At 52.3% G+C, this 22,980-nt stretch overlaps 2 protein-coding genes across 2 annotated transcripts in view; one reads left to right on the top strand and one right to left on the bottom strand.

Annotated features, from left to right (window-relative positions):
• LOC131216006 (uncharacterized) overlaps positions 1 to 22,935 on the bottom strand; it is a 30,851-nt gene extending 7,916 nt beyond the window's left edge. The window contains exons 1-11 of the mRNA XM_058210401.1: positions 22,826 to 22,935; positions 13,720 to 13,812; positions 13,380 to 13,597; positions 13,160 to 13,312; positions 12,849 to 12,935; positions 4,920 to 5,131; positions 4,061 to 4,181; positions 3,082 to 3,137; positions 2,191 to 3,011; positions 1,928 to 1,989; positions 141 to 1,528 (exon numbers count right to left, since the gene is read on the bottom strand). Coding sequence (XP_058066384.1) covers positions 141 to 1,528; positions 1,928 to 1,989; positions 2,191 to 3,011; positions 3,082 to 3,137; positions 4,061 to 4,181; positions 4,920 to 5,131; positions 12,849 to 12,935; positions 13,160 to 13,312; positions 13,380 to 13,597; positions 13,720 to 13,812; positions 22,826 to 22,935 — 3,321 coding nt within the window. The remainder of the gene's footprint in view (positions 1 to 140; positions 1,529 to 1,927; positions 1,990 to 2,190; positions 3,012 to 3,081; positions 3,138 to 4,060; positions 4,182 to 4,919; positions 5,132 to 12,848; positions 12,936 to 13,159; positions 13,313 to 13,379; positions 13,598 to 13,719; positions 13,813 to 22,825) is intronic.
• LOC131206579 (uncharacterized) lies at positions 15,352 to 17,131 on the top strand. Its single transcript, XM_058199182.1, has 2 exons — positions 15,352 to 16,294; positions 16,766 to 17,131. Exon 1 carries the CDS (start codon positions 15,799 to 15,801, stop codon positions 16,093 to 16,095), a length of 297 nt encoding a protein of 98 aa, XP_058055165.1. The 5' UTR covers positions 15,352 to 15,798; the 3' UTR covers positions 16,096 to 16,294; positions 16,766 to 17,131.
• Positions 22,936 to 22,980: the final 45 nt, after the last annotated feature.

A 22,980-nucleotide genomic window follows, 5' to 3' on the forward strand; every position in this document is an offset into this window, starting at 1 on the left:
GATCGGATTCGCGAATTACCTGGTATCAACGTGTCCGGCCGATCTAGAGGCTCATCCTGCTCGGTCCCTTGGGTTCCTTCCTGGGTGGTGGGGAACCCATTTTCCGGTTCTTTTTGTGCTGGAATAATCGAACAATCAGCATCGGTTTGGGTCGGTTTCCCGGCTTCGGGAGCTTGAGAGACTTGGTTCTCGGCGCAATCGCCATTCGAGGGGTTAGTGTCAGTGTTTGGGCTGGTGCAGGCTTGTGTTTGGTCCGTGAAGTTAGTTGGCATGCAGGTGTTAATGGCGGAAGAAGACGTGGTGAGAAGTGGTGATGAAAGTGAGGGAAGCTCTGTGTCACTAAACGGCATGCTGGTGTCCTCGATCTTTGACTCCGATTGGGACTCGATTGAAGCCAGCATCAGCTCGGGCTCGTCGGCGGTTGAGGGAGACGTCGTCATCGCTGGTGGTTCTTCGGTCGTCGCCCCGCTCCCTATGCCGACGGTATGATGCGAAGGTTCCGGAGAGGAAACGTGCAAAGCCCTCGGGTAGGTCTCCATGTCCATCCTGGTTTCAGGCAGGGCCTGCGTTTGCTCTTCCATGGGAACCGCTTCCTGAACGTGCTCGATGTTACTGTACTCTGTTACGGGTTTGAGAATGATTGGAGTCGGGTCCACCGTTTCACCGGGCGTCGAACCGTCCCAGGACGCAGTGGCCTGTGGGGCAGTATCGGCAGGTTCATTCGGTGCCTCAACGATTTCCCATTGTTCTGTCGGATCTTCCGGATCGAGTTCGATCACGTCCTCCGGATGGAGAATACCCTTCAACTCCTCACAGTACGCTCTCATCTGCTGCGTCACGATCGCTATTTTTGAAGGTCCTTCCGGACTGGGAACGTTTTCGAACGTAACCAGATCGGGGTGCATTGTTATTCGTGATGAACTTCCTGCGTCCCTCTCGAACGGATCGTAATCCGGTGTTGGGGTTAGCTTAGCGTCTTCTAGTGAGTCTGGCTGTCCAGAGAATTCTACCTCTTCCTGGTCACGCAGATAGATCGCGACACTGGGAGCTGAATGCGGAGAAGGAGCGTCTTCAGGGGGAGCTTCATCGTCTTCAATCTGCAGATTGCTTTCATCTTCATCGAAGGAATCCATCATGGTGAGACTGTTGTTGGTCACTTCAGACACCGTCCGGTACTCGCTGTTGTCCTGATCCACTTGAAAACTATTCGAACGGGACCACATGTCTCCCTTCGCTGTGTGCACCGATTGTATCGACTCATGGTCATCGATCGACTGGAAGGGATTGAACGATCGTTCTTCTTCCACGATGCGCCCCAACGGGGTGTCAATTTCGGGTGGAGATCCCACGGAATCTTCTCCGTCGTCCAGCATTGCCATCGGTGGAAGCTCCTCACAGATGGAGGCCAGCGGAGAGCTGGCCATACGATCGAACACGTCCGTGATGGTCATCATGATCGGGTGGGGCGATAAGATCTGTGGCACCGGCGATCTTGGCGGTGTGAGCGATTGAAGCAACAGCATTGAGGCTTCCGGCACGAGACACTCAAGGTTGTTAGTATTCTTTCTACTGCTTATGTTAGCTGTACTACTTGCACTACTTGCACCATCACCATGGGGACCCAAATCGGCTACACTAGGATCGGGCGGATCGTGGTCCGCCAGCGCTACGTTTGTTACACTGTCTGCTACGGGATTTGATGGAGATATGTTCGAATGCGTATGTTGTTGGTAGGCTGAAGAAGATGGTTAAGGTTGTTAATGTTAGGTGCGTACAGAGGAATCGAGTACAATTGGTACAGGCGTTGGCAGGTGGTGGTGGTGCTTGAGTTAACGCTACACGGCGGTCGGTTTGCCGCTACCATCGGTGCTCGAGCGAAGGGTTATGGTAAACTGTAAGAGCTGCGGTGGAGGCCGAGCGGACTTACCTCGATCTATTGGGATTTCTTTTCGGTTGTTGGAACCGTTGCTGCTGGGTTCGAGAAAGGAACTGAAATGGAGAGAGAGAGAACAGAGCTACGCTCATGAAACTGCGCAACGTTGGGTCGAAAGTAGAGATGCCTTAATGATATGTCACCCTCTTATCAACGAAAAAAGATAGAACATGCGGGACACAGGAAGGCAAGCGATCGCAAAGTGAAGCAGCATTAAGCTACATTACCAGATGTCAGCACAGGATCCACGCACTTACCGGGTGTCGCTGGTCGATTGTCTGTAATCGGTGCGCTGCAGTAACTTCACATCGTCCGTTATTACGTTGTTGTTCGTCTCGAACGGATCGTCCAGGAATGGATTGGTCAAGGTTGGGTTCTTTGTTTCCACCTTCTCGGCGATCGGTTCTATGCTGATCAGATCGTCAACCAGCAGCGGTTCCACGACACCATTCCCACCTGTGACCACCGGAGTCACTTGATCCTCCAACAGCTGATCGTTTTTGGCTTCCGAAAGGACGGCCTCATTACCCGGCAAAGAGTTGATCGACACCAGACTGTCCGGAGCCAGCTGTTCGTCCAGCGAATCGTTCGCTCTCGACGAGGACGATATACCTTCGCTCGTTTCTTTGCTGCTGCCGCTGGTTGGATCCACCACGGGCGGTTGTCTTCCTTCGCTTGAATCGTGTGCCTTCACGTTGCCATCCGATTCGTATCCTTCACAGTCGGAGCCCGCCTCCGACAGGTCGCTAATCTCGTCGGCATTCTTGTCCCCAATCAGCGCTTTCACCTCTTCCGTCGGCGACGGGACGAGCATGGCGATGGAGGATTCTGTGGTTTTCAGTTGACGTTTGCGGAACAGCCAGTTCTCTTCCCACGTACCATCGGTGGCGTTCGACTTCAGCGACTGCAGATCGTCGTCCTCGGCCCCAGAACCCGAGCCGGTCGTGTCGGACAGATCGGGCAGCGGAACCTTGTGGCGCTGGATGTAGTCACTCAGGTAGGACTCGTCGGTGTCGGATAGCCGGCGATCGGTCGTGGCACCGTTCAGAATGGCCTCGTGCTGATGGTTTTCGTCGGCCTGTACGGAACGGGGGTTAGGGGGTTGAAAGCTACCGGTGGGTCATCCAAAATTCGCGCTCGCTACTTACCACTACCGACATCTGCCTGAGGGACTCTTCGTTAAGCAAGCCGCGGGGCCCGGCAGCTGCAGCGTACGAATGGAAATGGACAGAAAAGTACAACATTAAGACACTCTGTTCCGGTGGGGCAAGCAGATTGAGCTGAGGATCCTTAAGGAGGTTGCGAACCTTGAAGGAACGGCGCTAAAGCGATTGCAGTAGGCTACAGAAATAAGCGTTAACTGTTGTACGATAAAGTAACCATGAAAAACGTAGGCCACGAAGTGTGCCCGTGTTGCGTTGAGTTCGAGGGAAATGCATCCAGAAAATCAAAACAATCAAAAGTAAAGCGAGGGGCGACTGTGGAGCTAAGAAAACGGAGACGGAACCATGGAAACAGCGGAGGCACAGCTATAATTGCATTACCCTACACGTTGCCAAGACAAGGACTCCTCCATCGGGACGAGAGTGTCTGAAGACGGAGGGGCGAGAATAAATGCAATTACTCCCGCCCCCGGTTCAAAACGATTGCAGGTACGCGTGAGTCTCGTGCGATATTCTTATTCCAACAACGCAACGGTAATTTGTAAAATGTCAAAAAAATGGCATGCGTTGCTGTGGCGCCTCCATTGCTTACGTGTTTTCATCGGTTTTATTGTGCCACTTTCCCGGCGCCTTCTAGATTGAACGTTTTGCCGTTGGTGTTCTAATCCAATCGAATGACAACGTAACCTGCACGGCGAAAGTCACCTCTTGAGATGGCCTCTAGACGCCTTCTTTACTGCAGGTCGTAAAATGGCGCACAATGAAATTGAAAGTTTCTCGTAATTGGATTGGGTTTCGTTTTCACGATTTCAGCTGTGACTCGAAGCTGAAAAGTTGCACTTTACAGTGGTCCTTTTGTGATTTTGGGACAAGAAATATTGAAACAACACGATTCATGACACTTACAACGAAAAAGCACATCCTTAAAGATAAACTTTAACCTTTACTGAATTGGGGAACTCACCTCCTTCCGGTAGCTTGTTGTGGTTGATGTCGAACGTGCTGCCGAGTTCGCCCGATTTACCTGCCACGTCGCCAGCGCCGACGTTAGCGAAATTTTTCGGATTCCGATAGTCGTCCACCACCTGGCACGAGGAGAAAATATTCAATCACAAAGTACAGATACACCAGTTCGAGGGCAACCGTGCAAAGACCGAGCATCGTTGGTAACTATCGAATCACTGGCCTTGAACAGCGGAACTCGGCGATACACTATGCTACTGCGCCACTACAGGATCTACAGCAAAAGCGTGTCCCACCGACTGTCGCCGGACAGCAAGTTCAATTAACGTTGAGTTCGGACCTATCGTTCCCGCAAATAGGTTTCTCGCGATAACAACCGATGATGGGGGTCTAGATGATAATATCTCGCTAGGTGCCACTAGGTGGCCCCTTCGTCTACCATCTATCGAACGACCGTTCCGATATCAAGACGCGCCACACCGCGGTTGTGTGTTGTTATCTGAACAGGGCCAAGTTTAGACTGAACTCGTGCACAAACCGCACACAGCACCGCCTGCTGTGGGGCGTCAGTGGAAAACTATCGAATCCTATCAAGTGCTCAAAGCTAGGGGTGGCCAACCTATTTCTGCATGCCCTTACGGGGCACGGCACGCAACTACAGCCAGAACCGTTAGTTGGTGCAACTTCGGTGCAACTTTGACCAGCTGATCGATTGGTCCGTCGATACGCAGACCAACGGTAATCGATAGCATTCGAAAAGCGACTGCTCTCAATCGGTTAACCGGCCCGCTCGGGGATTATTCCTTGTGCGACATGATTTTTTGGTTTGCCCTAGTTCTATCCACCTAACGGCTACCTACCTTATTGAGTACCGCTGTGGCCAACAGTTGCTCGTACTTCCGCGGATCGAAGTACGGCAAATGCTCTTCCGGCCGCAGCGGAAGTCCACTTTGGTTCAGCAGCTCCGGCAGTTTGCCGATCTCCTCCAGGATTTTCTGCACGAGCTGCTTCAGCTCGAAGTGCTGATCGCTCGGGCTGTGATGCTGCTGTTGACCTTCCCATAGTGGTAGATCTGTGACCGCAGGCAGGTTGGTGGGGATGAAAAAATAATGGACAGCATTAGAGTCGGCGAGGAATTGTAACGCAACGTGACATTGAAGGAAGAGATGAAGAAAATAGTAAACGAAACTAAGACCATGCGCTAGAAGGTAATTACGGTGTTGCAACTAGAGAGAGACAGAGAGTGAAACTGAAGAGTAGAGTGCGTCAGAACGATAGAGTAACGAGCCAGGGATCACATCCTGTATGCGTGTCATAACCCCACACGTGCTGTAATGGGATGCAATTAATGATTCTACACGGATCACCGGCTCGGCCAAGGACAACTCTTCTTAAATGATCTCTCGCGATCAGGTGAACCCCACAGGTCCGTACGCGCTTCACGTGCCACGTAAGGCTAATGTTGTTGTTTGCAGGGCAAGAAAAGGTCAGCCGCTAATGTGGCCCGTGGCTCTCGGGTGTTTGTGAGTGACATGCAGTTTTGGAGAGCCGCGACCGGCTCGATCTTCGCTTCTTGACGGCTGGCTTTTTTTAAACTCGTTACAAATTCGCGTCATTAGCTAGAGCTGCGGCCCGAAGCTCTCTCGATCCTTGATTCCAATTGCCGCAAAGGGGTGTGCAGGTTGTGACAAACTGCCTAATGTTGCTAATTCAAACCTTTTTTTTCTCGCTCATGTAAGGCAACAATTATTAGCAATAATGGTTTATTCACTTCGGCACATGCTTGACGGGTGAATCGTTGTTTTTGTGCCAAACAATGTGTTTTATTCATAACTTTCACGCGGCCACAAGGTTCACACACAACAAGCTGACGGAGCGTGCGCCATAAAACATTGAATTCATTCCCGGGTCCCTCGAAGAAGAGTTTATGTTTGTGATGGAAAAAGATGGATTTTCTAAAAGTTGAGTTTGGAAGAGCATCGGTAAGCGCGTCACGTGCGCGGATCTGCTATTGTTTTACATTCCGTCAGGTTTCTGTCAGGCTGCGGCCCAAAATTGACCCCTAGCTTCGTTCAAGGTCATAGGCAAAATTAACCTAATTAATGCAACCCCCAGACTGTTTAATTGATCCCCATCTGCTGGAGATCGATACTCACAAATTAAAGTAAATTAAAGTGATCGAATCGGAATTAGCTTGCCAGCTCGGCTTTGTTGAATGCGGATGGCCGTGTGGCCACCACCACCAGTTTGTCAGTAAACATCGGGGGGCCATAAGGCGCAAACCACACGTACCAGCAAAAAGAGCAACATAAACCCTACAGCGTGTGTGCCCCAAAAAAGGGGAAGAAACAAAACAGAACACACAAAACGAAAGGCCACAACCGGTGCTGGCGCTTTAGAGGAAGACGCTGCTTATGCTTCTGAGAAAACCAAAACTCGGTACCCACCGTCGTCACTTCGGAAGTGGTTTCAAGCACGGCACCGGTCAACCCGGACCGGTGTTGTGTGGTGTGGTCATTATTTTCGATTGATCACGCGCGACTCGCGGACGAGGAAAAGCGAACCCGAAATCGAAATGGCAAACTCGGCCTGTTAGCGTGTTTTCCACATGGCTGCCGGTCAAACGAACGCGTGCCGCGCAATCTTCCTGCGCCCTTAGTACACGCGGCGGCGTACGGACGGCGCAATTTGCATAACACCAGCATTACACGCCGCGCGCCGGCGAGTGTCTTCGGAAAAGGGCGACCGTATGGGCAATTTAATGGATGACTGCACCACCGGCGGCGGCTAGTGGTGTCAATTTTTTATTGTTGCCGATTGATTGCGCTTCCCCAAGGGAGAGAGGACCACAGAAAAAGCCAAGGACTGCCACGAGGTATGCATGTTGCTGCCGATGCCGCTTATGCTGCCAACCACCGACGACGAGTAATTGAGTTTGTAAATTAATTTTGCGCGATACGCATGACAGAGCAAGGATTAAGCGCAATGCTCGGTGCGTCCTTCAAGGAAGGGTAAACGTCCTTCACGCGGGGAGAAGAGAAAACCGGCCCGGCACCGAGAAACCTGTTCTCTCCGAGCGGGCTGGCTATTAATTTGTAAAGCGGCGTGCAATTGAACCCCAAGCCCGATGTAACCGAGGCCCGCGTGAAGGGCACGAAGGTCGCGAAATTGAAGAGCGAAAGGTGAGACCCGTCCGACTGGCCGACGAAAGTAATCCGCACGCTGCAGTGTCAAGTTCAGTGCTCAAAAAGTGATCTAATCTCGGCTCGGATCGCGTTAAGAGCTGTACGATTAGTGGACTTAAATGGCGTCAAAGTCCGACGGAAGCGACCGAGATTCAAACGGTAAGCTGTTGCGGTGAGGCGAGCTTCAAACGCCCTGCACAAGATTAGATACGTCGCGGTGATAGCGGACGCCGGTTGATTCCTGTCCCGCTAATAGCCCGCTGAGACAAGCTGACAGAGCGTAATGAAGTGGTCGAGCCGAAAATAAAATATTTATTAATAACGGCAGTGTCTACCGGGCCAATCGGCCGGACCGGAACCGGTAGCGGTGGCCATGCGTGTGAGGGATTGGTGCTTTCGTTTTCGAAAGGGTAAACTAATGCGATTGGCCAGTGCCAATTTTGGATGGGCCGGAGGCCGGCTTCCTCAATTTCTCGGAGTCGAAGTTTCGGCCACGGTTACGGTACGGCCCAGAAGCCGATGTCGTAAGTAACGCGGGAATATTTTTCTAAATTAATTAAAGGCTTTTGTTTCGGGATCGCTTATGCAATGGTTTGTGGCCGATCGGTTTCGATCTTTCAGTGAATGCTTTGAACGCCCTTGAAACCCCCTCCGAGAGCAACCTTTTTGGCGATCACTTTTCCGTTTCTTTTTCTTGCGCTCGCTTCACGCCCAAATTAGCCTTCGGTTGTCTTTTGAGTAAACGCCCTTTCTTGCGGTATCAGTCGCGGGTGGGTTGCAAAAATGTAAATGATAAATTGAATACCACCCATCGGTAGGTTAGCTGAGCGCCATCGACCTGAATCCGACTCTGATTGCAGTGATAATGGTAGCGTTCCGTCTGTGAGTCTCGTGACAGGAATATTGCAGGCGTCATGCAGGCGATCGATCATCAATTGGAACGGAGCTTACCGAGCACAACCTGGAGGACGTGAGCGGCAACGTACGACGCGATGGCGGCCACCACGTACCAACTGATCATCGAACAACTGGTGATTTCCATCGCTTCACTGTTTGTGGAGGAAACTTTTCTCCTTTCGATCACACAAATCACACACCGATGACACACTTAGACCGAGCGACACGACCGGGCCTTCTTCCTATCACAGATCTGCGGCCTGGACCGGGAACCGGAGGATTTAATTTAATTTGCATCCGAAACTTGCACCAACCAAACACTGTATCGACCGCGCGCGCGAAAACCGAGACCGAGATTTGCCGAACCTTTGCCGCATCCCAAAGCATCCTTCTCCGCCGATCGATTCCGCGCAATTTACAGTGTGGCCGCGGGCGCCCCAATCATACGCAATTGTGTGGCGCACCCAGGCCACAGCGAAGAAAATTGTTTTTCTCCTTCTGCTGCAGCTCCGTGACTTAATTAAATTCTCGCCACCAAGTCGACCAAAACGAACGGAGGTTTGAGGTCTGGAATTAGTGGGTTCCGCCGCCGCTCGGTGCCCTAAAGTTTTTCGGATCCGCTTGCGGTGGGGAGCTCGGATGTGAGTTGCGCGATTATTGGAAAAGTTTCATTGTCATTGTGGTCGGTTCGTTTGGTTCGTGAAGCAAAATAAGGCGGAAGTCGGTCGCAGTGTCACCATGCCGAATTCCGTGGACATAAAGCACACGGCGACCACAGCTCGGTTACAGCTCCCGCACGCGATAAGAGATAGTGGATTTGATTTTACGTTGCGCCACCGATAGGAGGTTTCGATCGCAAACATAATCCGCAGGCCACCGCAGGGTTGCCCACGGGAAGCTTACCGGTGGGATTTGCGACTGTTGTGCCGTTGTTTGAAGAGCTTAGGATGTTTATCGGGCAAGATACGATAAAACTGGGAAGCGATTCATTCGAAAGTCGGCCCCAAAACCGGTGGCCGTTCGGTTAAATCTAGACACTTCAAAGTCCAGCCACTCTCATAAATCAACCCGTTAAGTGTGACAGTAATCGGCCACCGGTTTTGTTGCACGGTTTGATGAATTCTTCTTCGAAAGAAAAGCGGAAGAACGCCCAAAAACCAGCTGGTCCACCCGGCTGTCGTGAATTTTTCATGATATTCTTCTAACGCACGATGACGATGGAAGAACTTAAAATGCGACCACCACTAATTCGAAGCCCCTGGTCGAGGATTCACTTCCACCGGATTGAGACCATCCATAAATATGAGGAAAATATTTATGAACCCCGAACCGGACACGTCCGGCAACGAAACCGAAAGGTTGTGGCCCCGCTCGACGAAAGCACACTTTGAAACGTCGATCGAATCGTGGTAACAGTAAAGCTGCTCCAATCAGTTGCAGCCGTGTGTTTAATAAAAACCGTGTTATGGTGGGCGAAAGGTGGGCCAACAATAATAAATCGCGGCACGCGGCACTCCACGATGATAAGGTTTTTCGCCGGAACTCCAGCCACCGGGCGGATGACTTATTCATGCGGTTCGAGTGTGTTCGATACCTTTCGAACTTTGTTGCCTTTCCCGGACCGCACTCGATTTCCACGGTGGCAGAGTGGTAAAACTTTTCACTTGTTCACCGTTGGCCGATCGGACTAATTGGAGGTGAATCAGCCGGGCCCCGGGCCGGATTACGAGACAGATGATGCGGCCCGATGAGCCAATTAGGGAAAGTCCTTTCCACCGCGGTCCGTGTCACTCGTGAGGGTCCCGCCGCGAGTCACGAGCGAATCATTCCCCTTTCCGGGCACGTAATCGCGGGGATTTCAACGGGCACAACACGGGAGGGGGTGAGATGTGTTATAGCATCGCCAGCCACCCACCCGTGAGTGGCCGCGATCCATCAAAAAAGTTGCAATCATTTCAATTGCTGACGGTCGTCCCCCCCCCGATCCGACGCCGATTTATGATTTGCGCGCGAAAGACGTCCACCGGCCCCGAGCGAGCAGGATTTATTGGCGGACGGAAGAAATCGGATTACGGTGCGGGGCGAGCCATCAAAAACCGCTGGACCGTGGACTGGACATCGAGACGACATAAATCCTTGGGCCCGTAAATGTCCACCGCACGAGGCTCGGAGCGAAATCCAATCAATTCCGCACAAAACGCAATGTCCTTCGCGACAGGTACTCCGGCTTTGGATTGGAGGCCACGGAGGCTACACCGAGACGCTTATCTCGCTCTGCCGGTCGGTGGGTAAATAGCCAGTAACGCCAGACACTATCGCACACCGTCTGAACCGTGCACAGCGTGATCTTATCACAATCAGCCCACGAGGCCGTTGGTCACGAAACTTCACTCTCGAACCCGGGCCGGGCACCTTACGTTGGTGGCGCGCGTACTCGATTTGTTTATTTCGCGAGGTTCGGTTATCGTGGCCACAGCTGCCGTCGTCGTAGTCGTTGGCCCCACCGTGATCGTGCGCGCCGCGTTCAGAACTGAGCCATCGGACCGTCGCTGAAGCCGCCGGTACCTGCGCCAACCGCGTGAAACGCACACCATCAGCGCGCGCGCGCGTGCGGTTGCGTGTGTGAACGTTCACCTGTCGCGTGTTGCCGCGCCACGGAAATCCTTTGCCCAGAGCGGGGCTTACGGGGCTTAAGAGAGCGAGAGAGGGAGAGAGAGAGAGGGTTGCTCACACGCCGCAAGGTGAGGGTTCAAGTCACCCCCTAACGAGACACGATCGTGAGAGAAGCTACGCAGCTGCTGCTTGCGACCTTAAGAAGGACGCGATGACCGCATCACGCATTAGAAGAGCTTTCAACGCGGCCCGGCCGGAGGTGTTTGATTATGCAAAACCCATCCGGTGGTGTCCGTTGGAGCCCTCGGCAAACAGGCGCCGATCGATCGTCGTGGGAACTGAACGGGGTCGGTTGCGTAAAAAGTAAAAGCCAATTCACGCGATTCAACTCCGAGAATTCCTCTGACAGTAATCCACGTGACGATTGTTTCGCCGTGTCACCGGGGGCACTTATCAGAGGGGGGGCCACTGACGTCACCGTTTTGGGGCGGTGGCTCCGGCCTTATCAATTCGTCTGCATTCCCGGCGAACCTTTTATCTGTTGATATCAATAGCAAACAACGGCACGGCACGGACCGCTACGCGTTTTTACGGATCGATTTGGCCACCGAAAGGGTTTAAGTTTTAAGTAAGGTCACGGTGATAACACCGTTATCAGTCGGGCCTAGTTCGCATACTATACACCCCTTATAAGGATCGAAAGCAACGATTGGAAACTTGTGGCCTGTTGGAGTGAACAACTTCCTGAAACAGGTTCTCCCGGGGCGGCCACAACAAAAGCGGCACAAAAATTTGGTGAAAACACCCATCTGCCGGTGCCGGTTCCCCGCGAAGGCGAAGCACAATCGAACGCTTGATTTGCTGAAAGATTCCGCGCCATGAATGGTCAAATAATGCTGCATGAGTCAGCCGGGAACCGGTCACCGGTGTGGTTATTTTAAAACAATGAACCATCATCATCAGCCTATGGCATCCTGTTGGTGTGATTTTTGAATCATCTAAAGACTCCTTAAAATTTACCACCCCAATTTCTGTCACTGTCTCCTTTTAATCCGTTCACCGATCGGTTCCGATAAGCGGTTCGCCCATCGCGTTGGCCTCCCTGACACGGTTAACGTGACACGCTGCGACACATGCTCCCCAGCCAGCCAGGATGATGAATTGTTCCGGGCCACGGTCCGGTTTTTTTTCGACCCGAACGTGTCGTCCTGGCGCTCCAATCGGGGGGCCATCGGGGGCGGCGGTTGATGCATAACCCAATTTGTTACACTTTGCTGCGTTCTTTTCACGCTCGGTTTTCGTGCAAAATCATTTTTTATTTCGTTCGAAAGAAGCGCCATAGTTTTCAGCCCCGTTCCGGGTTCTTTCGGGGAAACTTTTCTGGCCGGACACTTGCTGGATGATTTCGGTCGGGGTGGCACGTTTCGTGTGGTCGCGTTTTGGTGTGACACATTTTTGCGAAAGTAATTTATGAGATCGCCCGGTCGGACCCGGTTGTTCCGGAAGTGACCGTGATGGCCGTGTGCTCGGAGCTACAGGGAGCACGCGCCGGAAAAGGTCAAGTCCAGGGGCTTGGGCTAGGGTGAGAAAATTGCGTACCGTGCATTGTTTGCACGGAAGGGGCCGTTTTGTTGTGGCCGAGGTCGGAGGGCATATAAAGCAATCAATTACTGTGGCCGCCGCTGGGTGCACTAAACTGTGCACTTCCAGCCCAGGCCCTTGGACGCTGATCTTGTGGCCGGATGAAAGGGTAGTAGTGTGCGTCTAATTGGAAAACGAAACCTTAACACTCATGCACTCGCCTTTAAACGAGGACAGTAAAGGGGGGGTGGTGGAAAGATAAGGGCAACGAGTGGACCGGAAGTGGAAGGAAGGGAACGGATTGCATTCGCGTGCGGATAGAGCCGGAGACGGAGGTGCAGGTGATGCGCGAAAAATCATAACAACGCTAATGTGAGCACAAACGGCACGAACTCTACCGGTGTAATCCGGTGGCTGTTGGCATGCGGAGATGGGGTGCACAGGGTAGTAAGAGAGGCAACACGCTACACGTGGTAAGAACGGGCGGCCACCGCCCTGACGCCAGACTCTTACCCGCCATGAGTGAGTGATGAATCGATAGTTCAAGATTGTACAGACACCTGCTCAAACGTGTGTGGAACTTGCGAAAAAGTCTAATATCTGTTGGGTGAATGGAAGAAAAATGGTCGTTGGCGAGTAACAAAAATGAAACGTTGAAACGAATTCGAATTAGTGGTGGATTCGTGATGGATTCGTGGTGAGTTCGGGCAATCGGGTGCGCCTTTTGTTAGGCAACACGCAATACAGCCCAGTGGTAGCTTCCGTCTAACTCCGCGCGGATTTCAAACAGAGAACGGTAAAGAAAAGTGGACTCTGGTACTTACAGCTTTCGTGTTTGGATAGCTGCCCGACGGACACATCGTCCAGCGAGCCATGCAGCATGCCGGAGAGTAGTTCCTCGATGAATTCCCGCACCTTGATCCGCTGGTTGGCGGACACCGTCGACGAGCTGACCGTACTGCGCGCATCATCGGAGTCTGTGAACGGAAGTTGCGGTGAAAAACCACCACTCCGGAGGATCAGCAATCCATCGGCAGGACTTACCCAAACCGAGGCCGAGCAGGTTGCCATCCGTCAGCTCTACCGGGCCGGGCTGTTTCAACCGGGCGGTCAACTGGTTCAGCAGCCATTCGCCGGCCTTCTGCTGGATGACGCGGTTCGACTGACACCCGGTGCACTCCCAGATGCCGATCGATTCCACCCACTGGCTGCAGTTCTCTCCGCGGCAGACCATTCTTTCGCAACCACGGCATGTTGCGAAGCTGCGTTGGCAAGGGCGACAAAACGAAAAAGGTCCGGGAACGGTGGCCAGTTTCAGCGATGAATTAGTGGCCCTTTCGCTTGCCTGTGTGCGTGGTCGAACCTTCGGTCTGACGCAACTTACCTGTCCGTGCTTTCGAGCTCTACGTTTGCGTTACACATGTAACACTCTGCCGCATCGGGCTTTCGCGATGAACGCCGTCGTTGGCTGAGTTTGCTGAAAGGACCAGAGCATAAGTGGTTCAAATTGACAAACATGCGCTGGTTGGGATTGGGGTCTTGGATAAAAAGGGGTGCTTGCAAACTGCGAGTCCGTCAATCACAATACAACAACGCGCCCGGCTCGTCCCGTCCCGGCCTCAACCGGATTGACACTAATCCGCCTCATTTATGGCACTGCATTTTTGTGTCAACAGTTGACACGCGGATCAAACCGATGACGCTATCGGTGCGATTAATTAGACATGCGTGTGTCCGTGCGATTCAAATTCCGTTCGATTAGTTTATTCCGCGTTTAAACACATCTGTCGTCCGCGCTTTCGATGGGCCGGGTGCCGTCCAGGACACGTCCATTCTCGGTTCGCTGCGTGGACGTGGAAACCTGTTCAGTGTGGACCTGGTGGCTGGTCCCTTCGGCCACCGGAATCGCGAAACCTTATCCGAGGTATCGTTGGTTATATAATCGGTTCGAGCGGTGCTGCAATCCGACCGCTGCCGGAGGCCCAAGACGATAACGTCTCGCTGAGGCCACAAGCTTTCGAATGGCCGTCCCACATTTGCGTTTGGCCGTTTTTGTATCTTTCGAGCTTCTTTCTTAAGAGCGAACAGTCGAAATGAATCGTATTCGTCCGAGTCCGAGAGGTCTGATTGAAAGAAATAGCAAAGGCCAAACGGAGAAAGGCATTTGATCGATGGTAATCGTGGGGAAGATCCGTTGCACGGTCCGTTTCGCGCCTCCAACAAACCGAGGAAGATAAATTGATCGTTTAAATATGCATTCATTGAATCATCGTACGGCGTCGTGGATTATTGGCCTTTATGTACCGTTTTTGCCGTCTCCTAACACCCGCGGTTTGTTGCACCGTTTATCTGTATGGTGGGCCGCAGTGGAAATGCCAGGGCGCAGTGCTGATAAACGACTACCGCAATTCCGTGGCTATCTGCCGTGCTCGGGCACGGTAATCAGTTCAGCCACAACACCGGCGATGGAGGGCGCCTGAGATGTGCAACGGCCTCAATTATTAGATCGGTGAAGTAGGTGGAAAAACACAGCCCGATATGCTGGCCCCGAAGGACGTCGCTAACGATCTCGGCTGAGGTGCGTTATCGGGCTAAATTTCCAATTTAAAACATCGGACACGCATGCGGAAAGCATAACACGTCTCGTGGTCGATGTGTCCCTTGCCCGAATCTGGTCTTTGTTACAGCGAAGGAACCGCTTTTCTAGTCCGCTCGGAAATCAGGTTCCGCCGAAATGCTGCTGCTGCTGCTGATAAATATGCTTTTACTTTCGATTGTGCTGCATTTCCAGCCCCGACGGCCGGTGATTGCGACAAACGGGCAGCGTCCAGCGACTGCGCAAGGTACCTCTGTTCCGATGCAAAAGCGCAACGCAACGCGCCATCATATACGCGGTGAGGTGATGGCGTAGCGCGCTCCACACACTAGTCAAAAATCCACAGCTCACGATCGCCACGCCACGACGATCGTGGCTGGATCGCTCCGTCAGTACCGATCGAGCACGCGACACGAAACGTTGACCGCCGCGGCTGTCCCATTTGTTCCATGAGTTCCATGTCTCGCGACTTCAGCTGTGTGGAAAGGCCATAAAATAGACCACTTCAACACGCCCGAAGATAGTGCGTGATCGTTCGGCCAGTCTGCCCGTGTGTGCGTGCCCGTGCAGAGGGGCGGAGGTCGAAGAGATATATTTAGCGAATCTCTCGCCCCTCTTGAGACATCTTGCGTCTTGTGGATTGACCCGTGTGCGTACGAGTGATAAGCGCCCGACAGTAGTCTTGGTGGTGGTGGTGGTGCTGGTGATAGTCGCGCACATAACCTCCTCGCGAAGAGTGGCGGAAATGTGCAATTGAAGCTATCAAGCCGTTGAAAGGTCAACACGAGGCCCCCCCACGGGCAGGCGGCCTGCCCGCATTCAACCTCGTCGGTGCAGTCACCCGCAGCAGGAGCAACACCGGAAACGATGGTTCTTTCCGTGTTCATGGTGCAAACGCTGACCACGTTGGTGGAGCCGCCGCCGACGATCAGCGGCCCGAAAGGGCTGGTGCACCCGGCCCAGCAACCGCAGGCCAACATTGCGGTGTTTATGTTTCTCTTTATGCTGTGCGTCCTCGAGGTCGTCTTCGTGAAGCTGATCGCTCTGACGTCCTTCGGCAGTGAAGCAACGACGACCCCTGCGGCGACCCCAGCGTCGACCCCGCCGACGACGGCGACGCTTTCGCCGCCGATGGCCACCACACCGAACCGCAGCGAATCGTGAGGACACCGCGATCGTCGATGACGAAACGGTCTGTGTTGCCCTTGGCCAGCTACCACGAGGCTACACGAGCGAAAGCAGTCGAGACAAAGTCGAGATCGAGGCGGAGAATGTGGCAAATCGCAATCGCCAAATTTTTTACGACCGTCTACGGAACAGTGCTCGACGAGAGTTGTGATACGGGCTGCTGGAACTCGGATCGGTATTCGGTCGGATTATTAACAAGTATTTTGTAACGGTGCTTCGTTAGTAAGCGTTTTTCAGGGAAGGTTTGCGCGTTAGTGATCAACAAAGTCGGCCCCGTAATCGATAAAACTGTGGCTAATGCATTATTAAATGCAGGGAGCAATCAGGCGTCAATCAGTCAATCCGTTGCATAAGTGCACGATAAACATAACTATGCAAACAGCACCAGCTATAGCACCAGCATTCAACCGAGGCACAATGGCCCATTAATCCGGATCCCGTGGGCCGGCCAGCATCGTTTGCTATCAATTTGAGCGCCGGCGACAGGGCATGCGGCTGCAATGCAAATACACTTCGGCTTTAAAGTCTATGTCTCGCACAATAGCCACGAGTTAGGAGTCGGGCAGACTGTAAAAATGTAGAATAAAGCACCTTAATTGACGTCACGCACTGAACATCGTGATTTGGTTTTTTGTTCCCTACTCAGGCGATGAGTTGGGAAATCGAATCCATTTCATTGACGTGCCGTGCCGAATCCCAGTAATCGCGCGTTGTCACCGCAGCGTTGCTATGGCAGCGGCGTGAGGTTGGTTCGAGCCTTGCACAAACGGCCGCGCGAAAATGTCAGTTTCTTGTGTTTGCAAAATCGATTGCTGGCCGTCGGTCCATTTGGATAAATCGCCCATTTGCAAGTGGTACACGGCTTTAATTTTCCATAAAAAGAACCCGCAACAGTGATAGGCGCGCTCGGTGCTAGAACATGGCCCCCCCCAGCCTAGTTGTCCCCATTCGGTAGGAGCGGAAACGGTTAAGCAGACAATTAATATGCGTCTTCTCGGCTCGGCTGACGGTGGAGACGATTTATCGACTTGAATAAAAATGAATATTACTCATTCCCTCGTGAGTGTGTTTCTGCAACTCGATCGCCTAGCCTCATCGCAGCCCATCGGAACGGATCGGATGTACGTGCCCCCGGTTTCCCTGGCCAATTGGCAGTGCTTCTAATGCCGAGAATAAAAGGGTAAAACAGTCGAAAGAAAATCGTAATCGGTTTGTGCGTTTTAGGAACTCAAACTTCGCCACCATCCGCCAGTAAGGACCCCCAGCAGTTCCGGTCACCATTTCAGGTATACATCCATTTATAGGCAAAATACATAAGCGGAATGGTGAATACGCCCCACCGAATGCGCGGTGGTCAATCAAGTGGACAATCTAAATGGGTAAAAGCCTGTTTCCGGAACCCCGGGCAGCGGTGAAGCCATTGAACCTCTCGCACCTCGCGAAACCGTTACGCGTTTCGGTTGAAATGCAAATTCGGCCCGATAATTAGTCAGCCACAGCGGCTCGACCGTGTTGACGCCGTAGTGCCACGCACAAGAGTTGGCCACCTTGGCCTCTGACAGCGGTGGGGAGAAAGAAGTGCGAGAAACAGTCAATGTGAAGGCAATGCTAAACAGCTGCTACCTAGGCCTCTGGGCAAGTGTTGTGGGGGGGGTCAGCTCGGGGGTCACTACACAAGCAACAAAACAAAGCTACGTTTTCACTGTTCTACAACTACTACACCAAAACTACGGCACGCCACGTTTGTAACAAACTTCTTACACCAATAGCACCAAATTTAGAACACCTTTCGAGCACATCACAACATGGCCATCCGCGGGCACTCGCGGGATCGTTTTTCAAATTTTCACTCTCTCGGCGCACCTAACCTCAACTCATTCTGTGGTCTAACCAAAGGCCACTTGAAGGTGAAAATGAATCATCAAAACACAAAAACGGATCAAATTTTCACCACCAAACAACCGAGCACCGAGAGCGATCGTGCGATCTTTGGTGAAGGTTGCAGAACGGCCATCAACCGGTGACTGAATGGGGCAGCCCGGTGGTAAAAGCGACGAACCCCTCGGACGACGACGTGCTGGTCATCCCAAATACACGGCCCCGGGTAATTGGTTCGTTTGGCTCCGGTTGTTCTTTTTCTCTTCCGACTTTTCCGTTGGCCTTTTCTCGCTCTCTCCACATTGCTTTTGCTTTCGGAGACCGTCGGCCCTCCCTTTCTAGGCCGCCGCATCATCGGCACGCATGCCGATCGTGCTGCCTGCGTCGTGTTCCTTTCCAGTCTAGAACCCACCTGTCCGGAAAATGTTCGATGTTTCGTTTTGAAAACATAGGCCACACAACCACACACAGCCGCGCACGGGCAGAGAGCGAAGCGGCCACATGGTAACCACGATCGCCGTGCGAACGGTTGTCGGCCGTGACTTCCGTTCCGGCGCGGGGGGAGCTCCGGCGGTGTGTGATCGGTTACCGGAACAGAATGTGCGCGAAAGAGGAGAGCAACACGGCACGTTGTACTGCGGTGCACCCGCACTGTGGAGGAGTCTTTCTGACCCGAAAAAGCGCATGTAAGGAAAAGCTATCCTTCGATGCATTCTTCCATTACTTTCTCTCTATATTTTCATCTCTTTTGGTCCTGACACTCAACTGGGAACGCCATCATTTATTGGGGGAACTGAAACACGAAACGGCGGTACACCTGGCGTGGCCCGGAACCATACACCGGTGGGGGTCAATCCAGCGACGGCCAACGGACGGCTCATTTCATGTGTGACGAAAACACGCACACACAGCTCGGGGGTGTCACTCTCGAGTCCATAAACTCTCGCTCTCTCTCGCACACAGATACACCACAACGTGACCAATTGTATCACACATTTGACCATTTGTTTCGCTTCCGTTTTGCCGTCGGAACATTGTTTACCCACCGGGACGGCTTCTGTCTGCTCCGAGAGACACCACACGAGTGGTCCACAGATGAAACAAAAACCCTCTCTTTGGGTGGCGAGCAAACAATAAAACACTTAGCGTTTTTGGGAAGCCGCTTTTTTGCCACCGAAGTTGACGAAGGTCATGATTGTTTTGGGATGGTCAGAGATCGGACAGCCAAAAGAAAAAGTTGTTTGCTGATCGACGGAAGAGTATTCTAAACAACAACAAGCAAAGTTAGTTTGATTTGCTTTTACTCATTTCACGCAGACGATGATCCTGGTCGTAAGAGTGACCTCATGGCTCACGGTGCCACCGGTTCTCGTTACATCACTGCATAATTTCACGAACCCGATCGCACAATGCCGGGCCAGCAGCAGCAACAACAATGGTCACCGAAACAATCGGTCGATCGGCTAAGTTTCGGGCGCGACTGCATCCCATTAATAACTGTTGCACTTTACGCTGACCCGACCGGGCGGGACCTTTATTACCTGCGCAACAGTCGGTGAGTTTGGGTGGCGAGGAAAATGCTTCCCGCGATGCCGATCAGCAGCGTCACACCGATGCCCGGTGTCAGCTTCATGGACGACCCCTGAAGCCCCGGTCCGGTGAGCATCATGTCGGCTGGGAGCATGGCGTAGACGGCGAAACGGGAACCGGCTTCCTCCCGCCAAATCGATGGGAGGAATTTAAGTGTTTCTCATGACACGCCGAACACACGGCCGTTGTGTCATTGCTGGTGCGCCATCCCGATCGCTTGATTGTTTCCTTTTGTCGAATGTTTCGTACTTATGCTTCACTGTTCACCCGAACCGATCTGTCGTGTTGCTGTTAAAGAAAAGGCCACGATACGGCCACGGGATGTTGCGGGTAATCACTCGTGAACGACTTGCACTTTTTGAACCGAAGAATGTGAGAATCGCTTCATCGCACGACGACAGGTCACTTTTAACGACGATATTAGGCCACCGGGCGGACCAAATGCACACAATGTGCTGGCCGTCGGTCGGTGGGCCAACGATTATTAAATTCTCACCCTTTCCCGGGGCTGAAACATAGTTTTAATTAAACAGCATTCACGCCAAAATCAGATATCGACCCAGGTGGTCGAGGGGTTCGTGTGAAAAGCTTTTAATTTCGATCGCGCCTCGTTCCGATGTAACAATGCCATAGCGTTTTTTTTGGGGGGAATGTCTAGCCGATTACGCCATCAAAATGCGGTCATTCGGGAGGAATTCCGCCCCGGGCACCGATTTCGTTGATAAAGAGTGAAGGTACGATAAAATCACCGTTCATCGTCGCTCGATTAGACGCTTGAACGGGGTTGATAACAGATCGAGGTGGGGACAGGATATTGCTTTATTTGTTTATATTTTTATCGCTTCTATCGCGACGTGGCGGACGTGCCTTTCCACAAGCTGACATGAGGGGTTTATCGTTGGGAAAAATCCAACTCGACTAGATCTAATCGTAATCTTTGTCTAATCATTCGGTGACCTTAACTGGAACCCTCCCAAAGTCAGACCAGCTAGTTTGTCTCCATGGTTTAGTGAATAAAATTGTCCCTCGGGAGTGTCTCGCAATGTAAACAACAAACTAACGTCCGCTATCTACAAGAGAGCGGTCTTATTGGGCCAATTAGACTGATAACACGAACCGACACCACACGTGACGTTTGCTGAACCACTTTTGACGGTTTCCAACGCCTCAGCGGGGACGGGCCATCTGTCCCATCATCCGGTTGGTTGCTATCTTTTGTTGGAATTGGCATTAGTTCTCACTGCGTCAACGGCGCGACGCGATCACATGATCTTCGCTTCGATAGCGAGCACTACATTCGTTCGTTTTCGTATTTCACCACAATTTGGACATTATTTAAATGGCCGCAACCAATTGAATGCACGGACACGAACCACTACGTAAACGATGAACTTTCGACCGGATTTCTGGGCACTTTCAGTAACCGAAAATGAATGTAAAACTCCTCGTCTGCGGGGCACGGCCTACGACCATCCGCCGAGTCGAGTGGCTAAGGAGGACTACACACGCTCCGTGGCCCGTTTCCACCGCGCACCGTAATGCACCTGATGTCCTCGGTGTGGGCTGCGCTTATCTCTCTCTCGCGGGGCGCGATTCCAAATTATCACCCCTGTTTCTGAGAAAATACGCCAGACCCATACACACCACTTTAGGATTGCGTGCTCGTGTTCGTGGCTGGCCTAGACAGCTTAACACCTGAAGGGACCGCGTTACAAAAGGGGTTCCGCAAACAAATTAGCACACCACATGCACCGAGCACCAGCCGATCGAAGGTTTTTGGGAGCACTTTTCGCACTCACGAAGCTGCACATGCACCGGCCGGTTGGATTCGCTGTAACGAAACCGTCCGTCTAGAGTTTCTCAGGGCCGGGACCGAACCGCACGGCACCAGCATCGAATGACAAATGTTGGGGGCTTCCGTCGCGACAACGACCCTATGGGGGCTCGGTACCTCTCAAGCGTGATCATCTTGGTCTTGGCGATTGGTCGAACCTTTCAAGCGGCAACGTTCCAACGTTGAAAGTAGCTTTTACTGCCACCGAGAAACGAGAGCCAACCCAAACCCGTCCGATGGAACGAAACGAAAACCAGAAAGCCCGAACCCCGGGTGCCCCGGGTTGACGTTAGCCGAAATCACGACCAACGCCTCTCGCGCGACATGCGATCTGTCATAATTTTTTGGTCATGTTCGATTGCTCCGTTTCATTTGCCGGCTTCCCCTTCGGAATCCTCCGCCGTGAGGCGGCCTGGGGCCTTGGCATAAATGGCCAAAACTGTCCATTGCTTCCCGGGACCGGGGCTTTTAGGGTCCGTAAGGTTTTCGGTGCTTTTAAAGGCCGAGGCGGCCGGTGGACCAATTTCGCTTTTAATTGGGATTGGAAATGAGCGAAAGTATCACGCGGGCTCGACAGCGAAAGGTGCGTGTGCGGCGAGAAGGATTAGAGGTCCGTAAAGCGAAAGGGTAGTGGGCACCGAAAATTGACCCGCGAATAACGTAATTTGCGAACCCGTTCACAACATAACACTTGTGCCAAACTCTTGGCGTGATGCTTTGAATTAATCAATCAAAAGTGTCGTAATGCAATCAAGCTTCTCACACGTCACGGGGAAAAAAGAAATTGTAAATCAATAAAAACGAAAATTAGGTGCGTCTATGCTGGCCCAATAGCTCGTACTTATGGTGAGAAAGGTAAACGATTAAACGTAAAATTGCCGACTCTTGGCATACAATCATTAACGGCACGTAGGCTTTTTATTGCTTCACTGCCATAAAAATGGAGGCATAACAAACTTTAAACCAATGGAGATATTTGCGTTTGCTTGGAAAGAACCCGATAATGTTCCCGGCCCCTCGACTGTATCATTAAAAGACACTATGGCTCCAGTGAAGCTTGAAATTTCCATTCACCGTCGAAAGACTGCAAACGGCAGACCCCGCAATAAGCGTTTTCGCATTAACCGGTTGAGTAGTGGCGAATCCACTGGCGAAACGATAACGGACCGCAGACGGAAGTCATCCTATTGGCCCGGCGAGGTCATAAATCTTCCTCTCCAAAAATCGCTTCCGGTCACGCGCTCCGGGTCGATAAAGCGCGCGCGGTTTCCGTTTTTGTCGACATAGCGCCGCATTGCGGGTTGCATATCGGCAGGCGTTAAGTGATCGGACCCAGCCCGTTCGATCCACGTGTTTTCTTATTTAAATTTGCCGTTAAAAGCACCGGCAAGGAGGTTTGCTTACCTTAGTCGTTCCCGGCGCCGCTGGTAGTTCTGCTGGTCGGACGTTAGCTTCTGCAGGATGAGCCTATACTGGCGCAGTTTATCACTGAACGCGGACAGTTCGATTATCATTTTGCTTGTTTGAGCTGCAGCAGGGTAACACTTTTTCCCATCACT

This window comes from Anopheles bellator, chromosome 1 (genome assembly GCF_943735745.2).
Source record: "Anopheles bellator chromosome 1, idAnoBellAS_SP24_06.2, whole genome shotgun sequence".
NCBI lineage: Eukaryota > Metazoa > Arthropoda > Insecta > Diptera > Culicidae > Anopheles > Anopheles bellator.

Coding starts and splice junctions, on each gene's coding strand:
- LOC131206579 (XM_058199182.1), top strand. CDS start 15,799: ATGGTTCTTTCCGTGTTCATGGTGCAAACGCTGACCACGTTGGTGGAG.